The sequence below is a fragment of the Erithacus rubecula genome (assembly GCF_903797595.1).
Source record: "Erithacus rubecula genome assembly, chromosome: 5".
Lineage (NCBI taxonomy): Eukaryota > Metazoa > Chordata > Aves > Passeriformes > Muscicapidae > Erithacus > Erithacus rubecula.
The window spans coordinates 29,771,988-29,790,127 of record NC_136687.1 but is presented as its reverse complement, the minus strand read 5'-3'; the positions used below and the strand labels follow the sequence as shown (position 1 = coordinate 29,790,127).

At 37.1% G+C, this 18,140-nt stretch overlaps 1 protein-coding gene across 35 annotated transcripts in view; it reads right to left on the bottom strand.

Annotated features, from left to right (window-relative positions):
- Positions 1-2,774: 2,774 nt before the first annotated feature.
- SORBS2 (sorbin and SH3 domain containing 2) overlaps positions 2,775-18,140 on the bottom strand; it is a 163,210-nt gene continuing 147,844 nt past the window's right edge. For 25 of the 35 annotated variants that reach the window (XM_079305599.1, XM_079305588.1, XM_079305590.1 and 22 more), the window contains 6 exons: positions 14,909-15,673; positions 13,649-13,759; positions 11,590-11,697; positions 8,073-8,122; positions 5,190-5,296; positions 2,775-4,423 (listed from right to left, as the gene is read on the bottom strand). In XM_079305599.1, coding sequence (XP_079161725.1) covers positions 4,362-4,423; positions 5,190-5,296; positions 8,073-8,122; positions 11,590-11,697; positions 13,649-13,759; positions 14,909-15,673 — 1,203 coding nt within the window. In that variant the 3' untranslated portion in view covers positions 2,775-4,361. The remainder of the gene's footprint in view (positions 4,424-5,189; positions 5,297-8,072; positions 8,123-11,589; positions 11,698-13,648; positions 13,760-14,908; positions 15,674-18,140) is intronic. The other 10 variants (XM_079305613.1, XM_079305605.1, XM_079305606.1 and 7 more) reach the window with 2 other exon arrangements.

Below are 18,140 nucleotides of genomic sequence, written 5' to 3'. Positions count from 1 at the left end.
AACTGGAGCAAAGGCAGGGTTTCACCCTGTAACTATTAATGCTCTAAGGGACTATAGTTAGCAGTTGACCTAAGGTCTTTCTAGACCTACTGACTTCATGTTTCCAGCTTCCCATGGGCTCATGCACTGCTTTTTCACATGCACAGGAAGCACCTCGTGTTCCTGTCCGGGTTCTGTATATCAGCATTTAAAAGGCAGCTAGTAAATACCAGGCATGGCAGAGTGACACCATGCTTTGCTTTGGCACGGGTGACAGAATGTGAGACCTGCTGGGGTGACCCTGGGTGCTTCTGGGATATAGATGACTACCCTGAACTGCTCATGCATTAGTCTCCCTGGCTTGTTGGTATGTTATGGGCTTTCTTGTTTTAGGAAGCCTTTGCCTAGACAGCAAATATACTGACTACAGGGTAGAGACTGAGATCACCTGGTTTTTAGGGATGTGTGGTTATCTGTTTCTCTGCAATGTAGTAGAACTCTGCAACAGACTTGATTTTATTGCATGGGCACTGACTTTTCTTAGTCTGCAAATCCAGCTGCCAACTCATAGCACTAAAAGCAAATCCTAATAGAAATCAAGAGGCATACTACATATGCTGATAAGAGAAAAGGAATTTGGTTTGATACATAAATTTCCAGAAAAATCAGTAAATATTTGAGGCTTTTAATTGACCTGTTCTCATCTTTTCCTAGATTCCCCAGATCTCTCTTGCTCTGGCTTTTAGGACAAAGCACAACCTACTTGTGTGGGATGTCCTTCATGGTTTTATAGGGGTCTATCCAAGAAAACTTAAAATTCTTTTAGTTTGTTCCCCAAATATTGTAGTTGGGATTTCAGCAGAGTTAGCAGAGTTGAGAATATTTGGTTTATCAGGATGTACTTAAATATTTCTCTACTTTTTGACTGAAACATTAAGACTAGAGTCTTCTCCTGAAGTGTCAATAACTTGCTATTCTCATTACAATGGCAAATATTTCCCCCTTTTTCATTCACTTTGCAATTAGCAGATGATTCTATTCCATCCCTTGAGCACTCAGGCCCTTAACTATCCAGCATTTCTTTATATTAGTGAGAGTATACTAACCAACTGGTGTTATTAGGCTCGTTTTTGTAGAAGACTATTAAAGCACAGTACCCATTTCTGACAGTTCTCACAGGTATCTGGCATAAAGCAGGACTTCAGTGATGTCCTGAATCCCATGCTGGGTCACCCAGCAAACAGAAAGGGCAAACCACACAATGTCTGACTGCTTATGGCAGCATTTGGTTATTGGGTTGTGAGAAGAGATGCATGTGGTTGGTTTAAGCTAAATTAGCAGAGGAAGGGAAGGGTCACTTCAGTCATGCTGACTAAATTAGTCCTTGTCCAAGCTGAAAGCATTCCCAGCACTGACAGTGCTTGTACTGACAAAGGAGTTTCTACTGGTGTTTTAACAGCAGTCCCTGGGCTTAACCTCCCTGTAGGCAGATATCATGTTCAGCTACATATTTATTATTTATTTAGAGATGTTGGTGGCTTTGCATTTTCCAGCCCAGCAATTCTGAGGGCAGAACAGCATAAATCAGACTTGAGGAAACAGATGATTCCTCTCCAAATGCAGGTTGCTGTTGTAGTGGGTTCTTTAGTGGTAGAAGTACATAATTCACAGCATTTGGGAAGAAGCAGCCTGGCAGGAGTGGCCAGTGTGGCATGGTGAAGAAGGACCAAAGAGCTACTCTGAGGTGCCAGCAGTACCTGTACTACCAGACAGTGAAAAAAAAAACTGAACAAAAAACCAAACACAACCCCCTCCCAAAACCTAGAACCTGCTTTGCTTCTGGTTGCAAGTTGTTTTTTTTTTGACAATTGTTCCTTGCCAGGCAGACATGTCCCAAGTGTAAAATGTTCCCCCAAAACCAGTGCCTTCCTTAATTCTCATTCCTGAGCTGCCATTTAATGTGGAAGTCCTTGTTTTGTTAAGGGTTCTCCTTTTGCTGAAGGATTATAATGTAGGAACTTTTTGGCATGTATAAATCCATTATACATTATTATACAATTATACATTATTATACAATATCCATTGTGTGTTTTACCTTTGTGTTTCTGTGGGAGGGTGGTTCTGGCAAGAGAAAAATCAGCTTAAATTGGCACACTCTATGTAGAAAGTCCATAATGTTGCTTTTGCATTCAGATGTTTTAGGGATGACACAGAAGTGCAGCAAGTGAGAGCTGTGTGGGCAGTGCTAGTGGCCCATATGCATCTGGTGTAGGTTTGATAGGGGTGTGTGTGTGTCTGTGTGTGTGTGTAAAGTACAAGGTGTAACTATTTGCATATAAGCTTGAAGAGTTAAGTACTTTGCAATACTTAAGTGGTAAATTACTTGTATTTGGAAAAATGATGGGGGGCAGCAGTTTTGTACTCCAAGCAAAATTTATTAGAAGTCTATTCAAGAAAAAAAACCACAGAGACCTTTTGCTTGTAGGAATTCAAAGTCAGTTACCTGAAAGCCAGGTATGAAAAACCTGCATTTATCTAAAATCAGATACAGAGTAGAAACAGTACTTTTTAAATATCACAGGCAACAGATATTTAAGTCCTCAATCATAAATGGCATCAAAGATAGTATTAATCTCACAGCAAAGCTGCATGCAGATCTAGTTTAAAATTGAAAGCCTTTGAATATAAAGCTTTTGCCATGAAATCTGCAATAATAAAGGTATGCTGCACAAAGATGTTTCTTTACCTTTGCCTTAATGTCCTTTCTCAGTAATAAAGACATATGTACATTTAGATTTGGCTGGTAAACCATATTTTAATTAATAAAATTTTGCATAAAATGCTATCTTACAGAATTGCACTATCCAGATGTGCATATGGTAAACAGAGAAAGAAAAGAAAAACGTATCGAAATGTTCTGTATGTGAAGAGGGCAAATAAGAAACTTAATTTTTTAAAAATCAACAACCAAATGGCTCTGTACAAAAAAGCAAAATTATGTACAAAATGCTACAGAGACTAAATACATTTTGATAATTTTGATCCTTTACCCATGAAAAATGCAGCAGAAGCTTTTGCCATCTATAAGGTGCCAAAGGAACCAAATCTGAAGTTTTGTTTTTATAAAGCCATAGTCATTATCATCCTGTGCCTTAATTTCATTTGCTATTTATGTTTAACTTTGCTTATGGAAAATGTATGTTTTCAAACACTTGTTCATTCAGACAAAAAACCAAAACCCAACACCTCTAAAATATATCATTTTTTAATACTTGTGACTTTTTTTCTGTCTAAATTCCTAAAAAGAATGTGTAAATTTGGTTTCATTAACATACATACACATATATAGTGAAATAAATCAGTACATGATGCTTGTGAATATTTTTAAGGTGGCTATGTTAGGGAAGAAAAAAACCAAAACCCAACAACCTTTTGCACTAACAATGTTTACCTTCCTGCTTCTTTAATTTCCTGATAAGTAAAAACACTAACCTCTTACACTTTGTGTTGCTTACTATTACATTTTGATTACAACCATTTAATATCAGACATCAACAGCAGGTTATTATTGTCTATGCTTACAGCATTGTCTTGCTCTTCCTTAAATCCTCTTTCCCATGTCTTTGTGCTTTTTGCACTTCTTACCTTTTAACAGAAAACACTACAGGTTCACTATAGTTTTTCATTAGGGAAAAAAAGAAAAGAGTTTTAGCCAATACCATTGCACCCATTCAGAACACTTGCAGTTCTTCCATTTTTCATTTTGCTTGCTTGAGATTTTACAATCACTGTGCATTTGTTACAGCATACAAGTGCAGGCAAAAAATCTATATTATAGTTTGTCATACATTGTAAACCAGTACAATAGGCAAACCCGTGACACAGCAAATGTGGAAGCAACAAATGCTGCCAAGCTAGTAAGAATGTGTAAAATCAATTTTTAAAAAAATAGTAAACAGCAACTTTCCTCTGTATTACATGCATGCTGAAAAAATCCCACCAGACTTCATGGTAGTACCACAAATATTCAAACCAAGAATCATTTTTCCCTCTTCCCCCCAGCCCCCTATGGCAACTCCTCTGTGTACCTGTCATCAGGCTTTTCCTATCGTGTTTCCCATGAAAAGACTTTAAAGCAGGGAGTATTGAAATGTTGCAATGATTCCTCTTGTCTCAGAAAAGCTTAGTTATTCACATTGTGGTCGTTGCTGTAATACTGCTGGAACGGTTTGGCGGGTGGGATGGGATGAGGATGAACTAGATGGCCTCTACTGGAGACTGCAAGCAAGAAAACAGAAGGCCAGCGTAGCATGTTTTCTAGCAGCTTTATGCAGATGTGTTGCAGAGATGCAGCATAAATAAGTAGAAAAAAAAACCCAATTTCACAGCCTCTTGACATAGTTTCCAGGGAAAGTACCAAAGAGTTTGGTTCTTCTTGAGGTTCCTGAAATTAGAAGCAATAGATGAAAGATGGGAATAACAACAGAAAATCGCTATGTAAGCATGGCCTTAAAATTTTTATGTTTAGTATTGCACAAACAGAATGATCTACAGTTCCTAATACTACATAATTTTATTTGTGAAGTTTATGAAAGTGTAACTGCAGGAAGCAAAATACAAATGAAGACGCATATTTGATTAAATTGTTAGGCCTGATTAAAAGCTGTGCTAAAAGTCTTGGTACATAGAAATAACTTCAACAACATAAAGTATTTAAATAATGTGAATTTTTAAAATATTAAGGATTTGTCAGATGATTAAATTAGCTGCTGTGTGCATGAGGGTTTATGAAATGGTTAAGCCACCATATCTATTGCCTAAAATTGAATGTTATGAAATTGTCAATTGTTCAGTAATATTTGGGTTTCACAATTGGTCAATGCTGTAAATGTATTCATGTGAGAAGGCTTTAAGTTACCTGGCCTTTATAAAGAGAGAAGTAATACACAGTCCATTCTGTGTCACAAATGACAGCAATGCTGTACAATAATCCAGAGGTGTGTGTCAATTTGCATCTATCATTTTTAAAAGACAAAAGTGCAAAATCACCTGCCAATTTCAGTGGATTTTGGTTGGGATTTCTCCTGATAAAGCCAGGTTCAAGTTTATTACACTAAATGCCAAAAATCAAGTTGTTTAAAAGACTAGATGAAGAGTGCAGCACAGGTCAGGGGACAAAAAAAGAAGAAACCAACCAAATTAAAACATACCCACAAACCATCCATCATCACATTTTTCCATCACATCAATGACATCTCCCTCTCTGAGCTCCAATTCATCTTCATTCCTAGGAGTATAGTTATATAGAGCCTGAAACCTTAAATAGGACAAATGATGCATTTTAAAAAGAAGTAAGAGTTCCTTGCACTTTTGCTCAAGTAAAGGAGCTGGTTTAAACATTAAGAAGAAATACTACTTGCAAATAGAGGGGAAAATGACTTTTTTTGTTTTCTTTTTTTTTTTTTTTCCCAGTGGACTTGAGGGTAAGGAACTTATAGCAAATAATACCTTAAATAGAAAGGCAGCTCATGAGACACTGAAGACTGGGTTTAAGGGCAAGCCTGATGCTCCTCAACCAGGTGTTTCAAAACAGATTTTTTTTTTAATATTTTAATATTATTTTATAGTTCAGTCAGCAAATAGAGGACTTCTAAAGGAGAGTCTAGATGCGCTAGCCCTGTAACCTTTCATGATCAGCACCTAACACTGTGGTTCTGCCTTTAAGCTCTGAGAAGCCAGTAACAGCACAAGCAGGGGTACCCAGGACAGCAGCTCTCACACACTGTCACTGTGGCTGGGGGAGCTCCCTGGGCTCTTTAGCCACCTCTATCTGAAGGTGAGGGAGAGCCTTGAATCAAATCAGAGGACATATGGATGGAGAGATGGAAACTCAGACAATATTCAAACCCTGAGCTGTGCTTCTACACCTGGCCAGGGCTGCTGATTGCAGGATGCAAGGAGGATAAAAGGCAAGAGGTGTGCAATTACTAAATGCATTGTATTCCATTCCTTGCCACCTTTTAATTAAAGTTTTTTGAATTGAAGGAATAAGCTCTCAATACAGGGAACTGAAGGTCCTTGGGCTGACAGCCTACAGGAAGATTTTTGCACAGAGTCCTGCAGAGTCAGAATTGATCTTTTTTCTAAGCAACTATCCCTCAGATATGACTGTCTAAAAAGAAGCAGGGTAAAAACTGCAGAAATTGGGAAAAGGATTTGAGATTACTGAAGAAAAACATGCTTTCTTATTCATTCTTTTAAAACAGTTCACTGAGTTTTAAACCTTAATACCCTTATTACACTTTCCCCAGTACTAATAAGACAGCTTGCTTATTGATGTGTTTATCATTCCTGGTAAGTTTTCATGACTTAAATGAGATGTTTACTTTAGTAAAAAATTCATGCTCCTGAAAGCTCAATTTGAAAATCCTATATACAGACTAGTGCTTATTTTTCACATTGTTGGTTTGGAGATTAGAAAAGAAAAAAATATTAAAAAAAAATTCCCCCCCCCAAACAAAACAAAACAAAAAAAACAACCCCCCCCCCCCCAAAAACAAAAACAAAACAAAAAAACCAAAAAACCAAAACAACCCCCTTAATTTCTTGTCACTGGAAATTACTTTCCCAAGCCCCAGAAATCTGTTTTTATATTTTAATTACACTAACAAAACTGAAAGAGACTGGTTGTTTAAGCAATTTGGTATTTTGTGTAGCAGGAGTAAGAACAATCTGTGCAAAAAACTAAGTGACAATAATATTTTCTGTTACGTTTATCATCATTCCAGGAAAAGTAGAGCTATGGTGATATTTCAAAAAATAATTAAATGCAGCTCCAAGGGGACAGGATTTGCAGATGTAATGTGTCATGAATAGGACTCAAGCCAATTACTTACTCAAGTACAGTAACAAGAACTTCCCAATGAGCTCTCTTTGTACTTTAGAAATTGAATTTTAATAATTTCTAGATAATCCTTTAAAAAACTCCCTTGTAGTAATTCTGTTCTCTCTCTACTAATCTAAGACTTTCATAAGTATGAATACTCTACTAGCATTTACAATATTGACAGAAAACATTCAAGAGAAATAGGGGTTAGTTGGCAATTTAAATATATTTTTATTTTTAATTTTAGGTATCAGTAACTTTAGTCGTGAACTAGTTATACTATATTGAACAAAATGAATTAGACAATTATTGCTTTCTAAACTGAATGAGTTGCTCCAGTATGCTCAGAAATATCAACAGGAATTTGTGGTTTTAGTGAGATTGACTATCCAGATCTAATTATATATCTGTGGTACAGCTATTTGGGAATTTTTTGCCTCTTGTTTTCCTCTTCAAATGACTAGGGAAAAGTTAAAAATATTTTAGGTACATTTTATGAAAAATGATCTAATAGTGCATATGCTGAAGCTCTCTCATACTAAAGGAAGAATGGCTATTGGTTTCAGTGAGCACTGAAGTAGGACCCAAGTGCAAGACTAGGGGGAGGATCTTGAGACAATCTTGCACTGAACTTGCATTTTAACAGTCAGTACTGAAATATCCCAAGCACTTAAAATGTTTGTCAAAATAAGACTTGAGTTCTAGCTTCTTCTCCAGTTTTCAGAAAAGCTTTTCTTGTATCTCATATTTGAATTGCACTTGTAAATTACACCAAAAAGTGTGAGCCTCTGTTCCCATGATCAACATTAAGTTACTTTTTCTCTCTCTATTCACATCCACAACCGTTTCTGAATAGTTGTATGAAGTCAGTAAAGTGGATCAGTTGAATCAATGTTGAATATGTAATTGTCATTTTGCTGAGATGTAAAAATGGAGAGAATAAAAAAAAAAAATCAAAATCTCTTCTGCAAGTACAGACAATGGAGAATCACTAAGTTGCCATGTCTGGCTGCACTGAATGTAAAATTGAACAAATAAGGCTTTGCCCTTTGGGACTTTCTTGGATATCTTCCTACATCATGCAGTTATCTATTTATCTGTGAAATCTCTTAATAATTGTACTTGGCAAGTTAAAAAATTATCTGATGATGTGCTGGCTATTGCTTAAATGTTAGATTTTGGTTTAGTAGACAAGAATTATACTTACGGTTCCCCCCCACTGTGTATATTTTCATGAGAAAGCACAGGGCGCTGTGGCTGAAATGAAATGATTTGAAATGTAATAAAGATTTGCAGTTTAAGGTCCAGATAGTTGCATAGGGGTGTAACACATAGCTGCTCAAGAGTTCATATTCTACCTTGTGTAAAACCATGGCCCATTCTGCCCCCCTTCCAACTCACAACAAATTTTTTAAGAGACACGAGAAACAACTGAATCTTGGCACATTTAAAGATCTGATTTTAGGAGGTTGTAATAAAAACTAAACAAAACTGTGAACTTCATCAACAGTCCATTCTATTTATAGTCTAATACAAAGCTGGAATAGAACACTGCTGCCTCTTCACTGTGAAACAGAAATAACATTAGATGCAACTGATGAACATCATACATTCTTTGGGTGAAATGTATTTTTAGATAAGCAGAAATAAAATCTCCTATACACAATGTCAGAATCTAGAATACTCACAGACAAACAACATACCAATTTACATTGCACACACAGAGTACTAACTTGGCAGGCATAACATGCTATGCTTTAACTAATTCTGTTTCATCTCAAGCCATGCGGGCTGTTGGGAGGCAAAGAACAGAAAAAGTTTTTGAAAGAATACATTTAATTGTGGGAATATAACAATTAACACTTCAACAGAAAAAAGTAGTCTGTATTTCCAGTGCAAAGCTTTCTGGAAGGAACTATGTTCCTTCTAAATGGAGTATTACTGAGCAATAATATTCAATACATCTGGATGCAATGGAAATGAAAAATACTAACCTTATAGAGAAACCATATCCTGCTTAGAAAGTCATTGACTTATACTGATTAGAATCTGGCTGGGGCCAGAAAGTGCAGGAGCAGCTGTTTGGGAAACCTATTGATACGAGCAGGGATCGTATTCTCTGTTGACTTAGGATGCCCCCTGGTCATGCTGTAGACACAAGTCTGGGAACCATATCTGTTTTGGGAGTGTGGATATCAAACACTGCTCATAGCACTTTCTTTCATGAATTGAGTAAACTGCAACCCGATCTTTAAGCCATGGAATTCGTCTTATCACCTCTTGGTTTGACTATTTCAGTCACTCTTTTATCACTCTTGAAGATGATACAGTCTTCCAAGAGAGAAGGTACCAGTAAACAATCCACAGCCTGATGGCAAAAATTGAATGGAAAAACACAGGATGTAGTTTGTTAGGTTTTTTTCTCCCCTCTTTTCCCTCTCAGCATCTCCAGATGAAATGAATTAAGTTTCTTTTCAGCAGTTTCTATGAATATGTGCAGAAAATATTGTGAAAAGTCTGTACCTTCCAGTCTACAGAGTACAAGTTTTAAAGGATGCCTAAATATGCAGGCAGATAGATTACATATTTTTTTAAAAATTCTTATTATTGAATGCTAGGTAGGGAAGAGATTTTCAAAGTAAAAAAAATAAAAATTGTTATACCATTTACTGTCTTCTCTCCCTTGCTTAAGTCTCCTCTGCCAGTGTACAAGAAAGATGGATATTTTACCATGATATGAAGAATAAACAATAAAGATTGCAAATTAAACAGTCCTCAGTAAACTTCCTTCAATGGCTGTCTAGTGAAGCAAGAGAAGAACAGTCCTAATGCTTTGTATTTAGACTGGAATCTGACCTGATTTGCTGCTAATCTTTCATCAGGTCTGTAACTGAGCTGAATGCCAAAGATAGTCAGAGATTCAATAGAACTTGGCTGAGGTTAAGGACTTCTCCCATAAACAATGGAAGTATAAGTCCTAAACAATGCTACAAGTGATTTAATGCTTTGAACAAAAGCATGCTTCTTTTTCTGCAAATGCTTCATAAAAGCTTCTATTAATAATTAGCTACTGTAGAAAGAGATAAGAACCAAGGTGACTTATGATTTTCAACTCTATGTTATTCCTGCAGAGAAAACAGTCTTGTGACAAAATTACAATCTTGAAGAGGCAGGGTGAAGGAATTGGTGGTATGTCTGAGCAGGGGGACCTTGGCACTTGTTCTCTATTTGGATGCATGCCACAATAATACCCCAGCTGACATCCAGGAGCTTTCTCCCTGCTTTTTTTCCCTAAGCTCCCATTCCCATATTGGCTAGACAGAGGACTGTTAGAAAGATTTCTGGTTTTTAACTGCACCTCAGTTTACTAGACTATCCTATTTCCTGGGAAATATTGCAGGACCTAATCCCAAAAACATTAGGAGTGTGCAATCAAGTCAATGGTCTTGGCTGTATGCCTGATTTTCATGCATGATTGATACTGCACTTGCATATAAAACTTCTGTAGAGTCCTGAGCATGCAAATTAGGTGAATGATATGTGCTCTTGTAGTTTTGACATTAAAGTCCTAAATACACTACACACTGACCAATACACTCCTCTTAATATACTGGTTACTTGTCATTCCTTTGGAGTAATGTGTAAAATTAAAATAGGGCTTAATCCTCTTTTTACAGCCCCCTTTTTACAAGAATCCTGGCCTTCCTAGGATTGAACTGTCCTTCTTCATTAATGAAGAAACCACTGTCCCCTCAATACCTGGAAGCAAGCAAGACAGAGGCCTGCCAAAAAGCTAAGACTTTGGAAGTTCTTACACACAATCTGCATATCTTAAACTAAGATTCAAATTTTTAAAAAGGGGGACACCAGAAAGGTGATCACCTAAAATCATCAGCAACATCATGGAACACTATTCATCCCATTACCAGTTTTAAGACCTAAATGTTAAGAAACCAATGCAAAGGACAATTAAATCCTTAACTGAAAGTAAAACATAAGCTGTAAATTCTCATTCTCATATAGTTTAGGTTGAGGGTGGGGTTTTTGTGTTTGCTTGACTTTTTAAGCTGAGTGTTTTTTATTTCTTTCCCCTTTTTCATAATGTAGATTACTTTCTTGAGCAAAATCCATGCAAACTCTAAACAACCTGACTTTTTGGCTAGGTGAAAATATTAGATTTTTGTTACAGTTACGTTACAGATAAGAAGTGAAAGGTTAAAGAATATTAAAACCTGGAATGCTTGGGTAAAGAGGGCAGTACTGAGTGAAAAAATATAGCAGGAGCAAAGCATTTTGAATAGAAGGACATGGATTCACAAACAAAAATTCAGTCTGTATACATGCAAAAGCCTTCAATGGAGAATAGATTTTTGACTCTTAGAGCTGTAATTTTAATAAACTAAAACTTCTTTGAAAAAGAGGAGTAATTTTAATAAAGCTAGACTAACTATAAAGTACAAGACTAAATATAAACACCTTGTAGCACTGGAAATACCATGCAGTACTGCAGAGATACAGTAGACTAATGGATTTTTATAAAAAGTTCAGCCACACACAGACCTGTTGCCTTTACTCAGTCATAGCACAGAAGCACAACAGGAAGGAAACACAACACACTGATAGTATTGAGACACTTGGGTAAAAGCAAAATACTGAAAGACTAGACACTGAGCTCCTTGTCCATGGAAAAGCAGGTATTGCACACTGGGCATCCAGTACCATACCCTGTGTGAATAGCTGTGACCTCTGACAGGTGAGCTGCAGAACCTCTTAGTCATCACTGGGCTACGAGGAGGTTTACCCATAACAAATAGCTCCCTCTTTAAATTAGCCTAGAAGAACCACAAAAACTTTGTCAAGTGAGAGTTTAAGAATGAAGCATCATGGGATCTTTGTTGCTTCATTCATACATGCAAACCAGACATGCTTTTCCTGGTAACAAAAAGCCACTGTTACAGCTAGAAGGAAGGGTACTATTAGTATACAGTATTTTGATTACTACCACTGTATCTTTTTTCCCCAAGGGTTTCCTGCTCTGGCACATGCCATTACATGGTACAATTAAAAGATGAATCATATATGGCATATGGAGTTGGAACAGTACTCCCTGAAGTAGCTCAGATAATAACACAGAAAAGTTCAACAGCACAGAGCAGAAATGCTACTTCAGAAATACCAATGGCAAGTTGTTGTTAAACAGAACTCACCCCTTTGATTTGCATTTAGAAAACAAGTGGAAAGTACTTAATGAAAATACCCTCATTTTGTTAGCATCACTCTAAATCAGCTTCATGTTTGTCAGAATTCAGTTTTTAAGGGGTGTGGGTGCAGCAAATGGGAAATATCGTGGGCAGGGTGGGGGAATGTGAGGAGAGTGGAGTGCTGTATTGGAAACATTTTCTTAGGTATTTGTGACTGGCAGTAGACTGTGACTAAACAGAAAATCAGCCCCCTCTTAGGAGAGGGGTGAATAAAGATACCAAGAGAGCCAAGGAGGCAGAAAATGTCAGCATTTCTCCTTAGGATGTGTCTTCAGATTTGTTCTTCTGGAGGACACATCCCTCCCACCAACAAAGTGACACTTCCTACCCATAGCTCCTTGTATTCCATTTAGTTTTAAGCCACATATGAAAAAAAAAAAAAAAGTATATATACATATGTATGTATTTTCAAATTCACAAAAGTTACTGAAGTATCAGTATACAGTGTCAAGAACATAGATTCCTTCTATTTATTTTCATCTCAGTTTAGCACACCTTGGTCAAATAAGGAAAAATAATATAAAGATCACTTAAAAAGTATTTCAATGTAGATGAAGAATGTTCTTAATTTTTCTGGTCAGGCTAAGCAAAAGCACCAAAAGCACTCTACTGACTGCTACATTATTAAATATTGCAGAAGTAAGTGCAGTACTCTGTTTTACCCCTACTTTGAGGTGGAACAAATCTATGCTCATGACAGATTCATGCCCTGGAAAGAAGCCTTATGTCTCCTCCTTACTTCAGAAAAAAAACAACAGATCTGTTGATCTTAAGATATCTTTAAGTCCACTATGTCTGTGTCTCCTGTGAATGCATATTGTAAAATGGGTAGATCTTAAAGAGAAAAAAAGAGAAAACAAAGAAGGAGGGTATTTATGACATAGATGTAATGATGCAATGACCATTTTTCCAGGGTAGTTTCTCCTTACACAACTTTTTCTCCTTTTCATAAGCAGATGTATCTTCTGGAAGTCAGCACTGCAAATTAACAATCTTTCTAGAGCAAGTTTTCATTTTGCTGCCACAGAGTTTCAGGGCTGACACAAACTGTAGTCCTGATGAGGGAATAATCCTTGTCCAGTCCTTGACTAATAGAATTGGTATTTAGAACATGACCCTCTGCAGTGGTGCTTTCCTGTAAAAATTATGACTTTTCTCCCAGGCTTTGGATTGAAATTGAAAGCAGAAACCCAAATGTTATCTAGTTTCAGAATACTTGAATACAGTTCTGTTTCATTCAATCAACTAATTTACATTGCTGTCCTTGTATGGCCTGAAATTGAATTGAAGGCTTTCTGCTTTCCTATTATTGATATTTCCTTAAACTATTTAATTGTGTCATAATGGTTATAGTTTTACCTTGTGTTTAATTTGCAAAAGGCCTATCAATCCTTCATTTCTTATGTTATTTAATATTAGTAGAGAAAGCAGTACATCTGAGAAGATCAAACTCGGTGTTAGCCTTGCAGTTATTTAATAGGCATGAAGGTTTCCAACAATCCATATCAAGAGGTGCAGTTACCTTTAACTGTGGTGAGTCTTCCTTCTGCTGGTCTAAGGGTTTAGAGAGGAGAGGAGGTGAGAGGGAAGCAGTAGACAGGGATATTGTAGGAACCGAGTGGGAAGTAGGTGCCTTGGCAGAGGGAAATGGAAGATTAGAAGGAAGATGTAAAAAAAAAGATCAGTCTCCTGATGTTCCAGCAGAAAGCAGAGCTCACTTAAACGTTAAAGAAATATGAGAAGTAGTAACTGTGCTATAAAACTGTGTTACAAAATTAGCTGAAGGATGTCAAATGCTCAGTAAGGAGACATGTAACTAATCCGAACAATCACAAATCTCATGCTAATTTTATTATTAGTCATCTACTTTTCTGGAAGAAATTTCTTGCCTCAGAAAGCATTACAAGTTGCCATTTGTAGCCATGGGCTCCACTCTATATTCTTAAGTTTTTCACCATTGTTTTTCAGGTCATTTAAGGGTTGAAGTAGCCTGCACAATGCAATTAAATAGTTTAACATTTGGCCTAAAACATATTGTCCTAAGCACCTGACTTGCATGCTGACAGCCAAACCAATTACCTGAATGGTCTGTCAAAGTAAGTTCCAGACAGAAAAAAGATCTATGCCTGCAAATCACACAAACTGTGTAGTTATATTGTGGCATTTAATGGCCAGCACACATTTGGGATAGTTCAGTGATGCACTGTCCCAAAGAGATATGGGGAGGGCTTCAGGAGGAAGCATTTGTCTAAGTGCCAAACACAATCTGATCTGTTACTGTTAGTCAGATCCTCGTAACAGAGCCTGCTATAAATGCATCAGCTGGTGAGCTGACACATGCAGAGCACAAACCGCAGAGTCCCTGCAGGAGGCACATGTCCCTCCCTCTGGAGCCTGGTGACAGCATTTGCTTGCTGGAGCCTCTCTCAAAAGGGGCAGCATCCAATGGGTTAGTGAGGGAAATGGTTCACTGGCTTTTTATGTCAGAAACTGCTCGGCAAACAATAAGGACAGGATACATCATAGAAGTTACAATGGTGCATATGTCTCCTTCTGAAAAGGGGCTGCCCTATAATGCTGATGACTTTTAGTCATAGAATCACAGAATGGTTTGGGTGGGAAGGGACCTTAAAGATCCATCAGCTTGCTCAGAGCTCAATTTTATCAAATGCAATTACATAGAAGTGTGCCTTTGCACAATACAAACATGAATACAAGGCAGAGAATAATTATAGTAAGTTATCTAAACACAAGAAGTCAGGGTTGTCAGAAATTAAAATACCTTATCAATATCTGGTGAAGTATATCCTTCATAACAATCCAAGGAATCTTCTCCACTTGCTATTGGGAATTCTAAATTGTCATGTATCAGATCCTCCTCTATATACAGTCTAGTCAGTTCTTCTGTTGTGTCTTGTGCTTCTCCAGAGCAATCTGATTCTTGAGGTTCTGACTGATCCTCTCTATTAAGTGATAGGTCTGCAGTGCAGATTTCCTCTTCCTTTTCAGCACTTCCAGCTAGCACACTGGACAAGGAACCTTCTTCATGTGGCGAAGGGATGTTATGGATAGTGCCATGTTCACCTTCTCTTGTAGTATCTAACAAATCTCTAGGTACTTCAATAACTAAAGGGTCAATTATGCCTTCTAAGTCTTTATCTTTTCCTGACTTGGTATTGTTGCTGGCATGCTTATATGCTATGTCATGAGATAAGCTGGCTGAAGATGAGACAGAGGGAGACACAAGAAAGGACAGAGGAAGAGCTGTAGGAGAGCTGAGAAACACCTCTGTATTTGGCATAAAGTGACCATCCTTAACATGGTCAATGCTATTACCTGGGGAGATTGCTACAGTTTGGGAAGTTGCTAATGCCAAGGAATTGAGTTCTTCTAAGTCACAAAGAAAACTGTCTGGAACTGGTGAAGGTGAAAACCCAACAGTCCTTGAGACCAAATCACTAGAGTCAGCCTGGAGAATCTTTTGATCAATGTGTGACCAAGATGAAGAAAGTTGTCTGGAAAGTGGGGTCAGTGCTTGGGAAGGCAACTTCAAAAACAAGAAAAACATGGGGTTGAAATAGATAAGCATGACAGAGAATTAGGACATGAGTAAACTAGAAAAGAAAAATGTCTTTGCCATCATCTGGATTACAGGGTAGAATTTCAGTGACCATGGGTGTCTGAAATCACTACTACATGAATCAGAACAGCAGGAAAGGCATTTGAAACATGAAACTATCAGGTTCTGGCTTAGAGGATAAATGTCAAACATGAAGACAGATCTGAATCATTAGATTCATGAAGGCAACTGCATTCGATCTGCTAAAGTTATGTTACAGGCTCTATTAGTGAGCCTGTCACAGGTTATTAAATCATACAATTAATATTAATGAAATTTTCCCAAACCATTAGCCTTATTTTGTAAATAGGAGTTTCAGAAGTACACTTCAGGCATCATTAAATACTTCTTTCCAAGTATAACAACTGAGGTAATTTCTAATTATTAAAATGTTAATACTTCTATTTTTTCTTAGTACTTCTGAGTAAATGTTTAAGAAACATCTTTAATACATTGCATACTTTTATTAAGGCATGAGCAGCTACAGAATGAATTTGTTTTTGAAGATTTACCCTATTAGTTCAAAATGATGTCAGCATTTGTGAAAGGTACATTCAGTACAAACTGGACATAGGCAGTCAACAATGCTTTTAAAATAGTGACAGCACAGTACACAACATTATGCTTTGAGTACCGTTACACAATATTGATTGAAGTATCCTTCTGGTAAAACAAACGTCCTTTTCTAAGAATGAGAGACTGGTGAGTCAAACGTACACAGCATCAGTAGATATCCATTGCTTCAGTAAATACTGAAAATGCATTTTTGTTACTGTTAATCCTCAAAATTAAAACTGAGCAAAAAATATTTTGATCTCATCGTTACAACTATCCAAAATAATTAGATGTACACCTCTAAGTTATCTGGATTACTAGAGATTTTAATTATTAATGTAGTAGAGAAAAATCATTTCAAAAGTCTACATTAATGCTGCAGAACAGGGAGGTTAGTTTACTTACCTTCTGTTTGAGTTTTCTTGAGGCAAACAGCTTTATATTATAGTTAGACAAACCTTTGTTACAGGGTCTTCTGTACCAGAGTCAACTGTATAGACTGACACAATGCAGTCTGCCAAAGCAGAACTAGGCTGTTACAGAAATACTCAGTCTCTTTCTCTCATCATTCCTCTTAAGTAAGAGCCCCTAACCTGTGGTTTTAAGGTCAGTAATACTGCTGGGAAGACTTCACCATTTTTACTTTCCCATGGCTATAAGCTGCACTAGATCTAAAGATGTAGATGGATTAGCCAAATTAGAGACAACAAAACTTGCTCATAACTTGTATTGCTTATTTATTTTATTGTCATTAGGCCAGAGAAGTTTAGTGCAATGGTTCTAGGAACAAGGAGCGATATGTGGTAAAAAACTCCAAAGGAGTCAGGAAAGTGGTATCAGAAAGTGTGGTAAACTCTAGAACATCTTCAGGACTGAATAAATTCTTCTAGGTAGCCAGGAACAACATGTCTTCTTCATGGTATTGCCATTTCTGAATACAGCTGAATCATGAAAGATGTCTAAGAGTCTCAGTGGAAGGTGGTTTTGGTTTTTTTTTTTAACCTGATTATTGCATAAGTATCCTATGTTAAAAAGAAGGCAAATTTCCTTCACTCATGATTACTTTAGCAATAACTAACTTAATAATAGTGGAAGGATGGTTTTGTAATATGGATGTAAATGCTCTGAAGCATCACCTGTGCTCAGCATGGGCTATGGAGCTTTAGCAGGATACCTTAGAGAAAAGCCTGCTCCATAGAAAACAGGGAGAGGCATCTCTGGAATATGGAGCACTTAAACTGCCTCACAGTCTTGACTTGCCTTCAGGACCCTCTGGATTCCTGTAACAATAAGGGGCCCTAGCTTATGAATACCTCTGTTGGCAGCTTCAGAATTTGATGTTACTTGAACAGTTTTGTGGGAATAGAAGAGATAGGATCTAGTTCTCTGTTTTGACACATTCTGGAAAACCAGACAAGACCTGTTCTAGCAACTGTCCCAAATCAACTAGTGCTTAGTAATAAGAAGTATTTTCAGAGGGTATGTTGCCTATAAATGACATCTTTTGGTAGCTTTTTACAGCCCCAAAGTAGTAAGTAAATGTGGAACTTATTTGAGTCGACGCATATTGATGATCACCAAGTATGGAAGTAGATATAAGCAGAAAAGGGACAAAAACCAAATGAAACTTGGATTAATAGCAGGACAGAGAAGTTTATAATTACACACAAAACCCACTGCCAATGCTGAAGAGATAAACGGTAAAGGGGATGATCTAGAAGTTTCCACCTTGAGTGTTAAAAATAATTGATAACATGTTAATTCTAAATGCAGTTTGTATGCAGAAACTTTCTTAGTTTTTATCACTACCAGAAATGTTATGTTCCCTGCACAGGTGAGT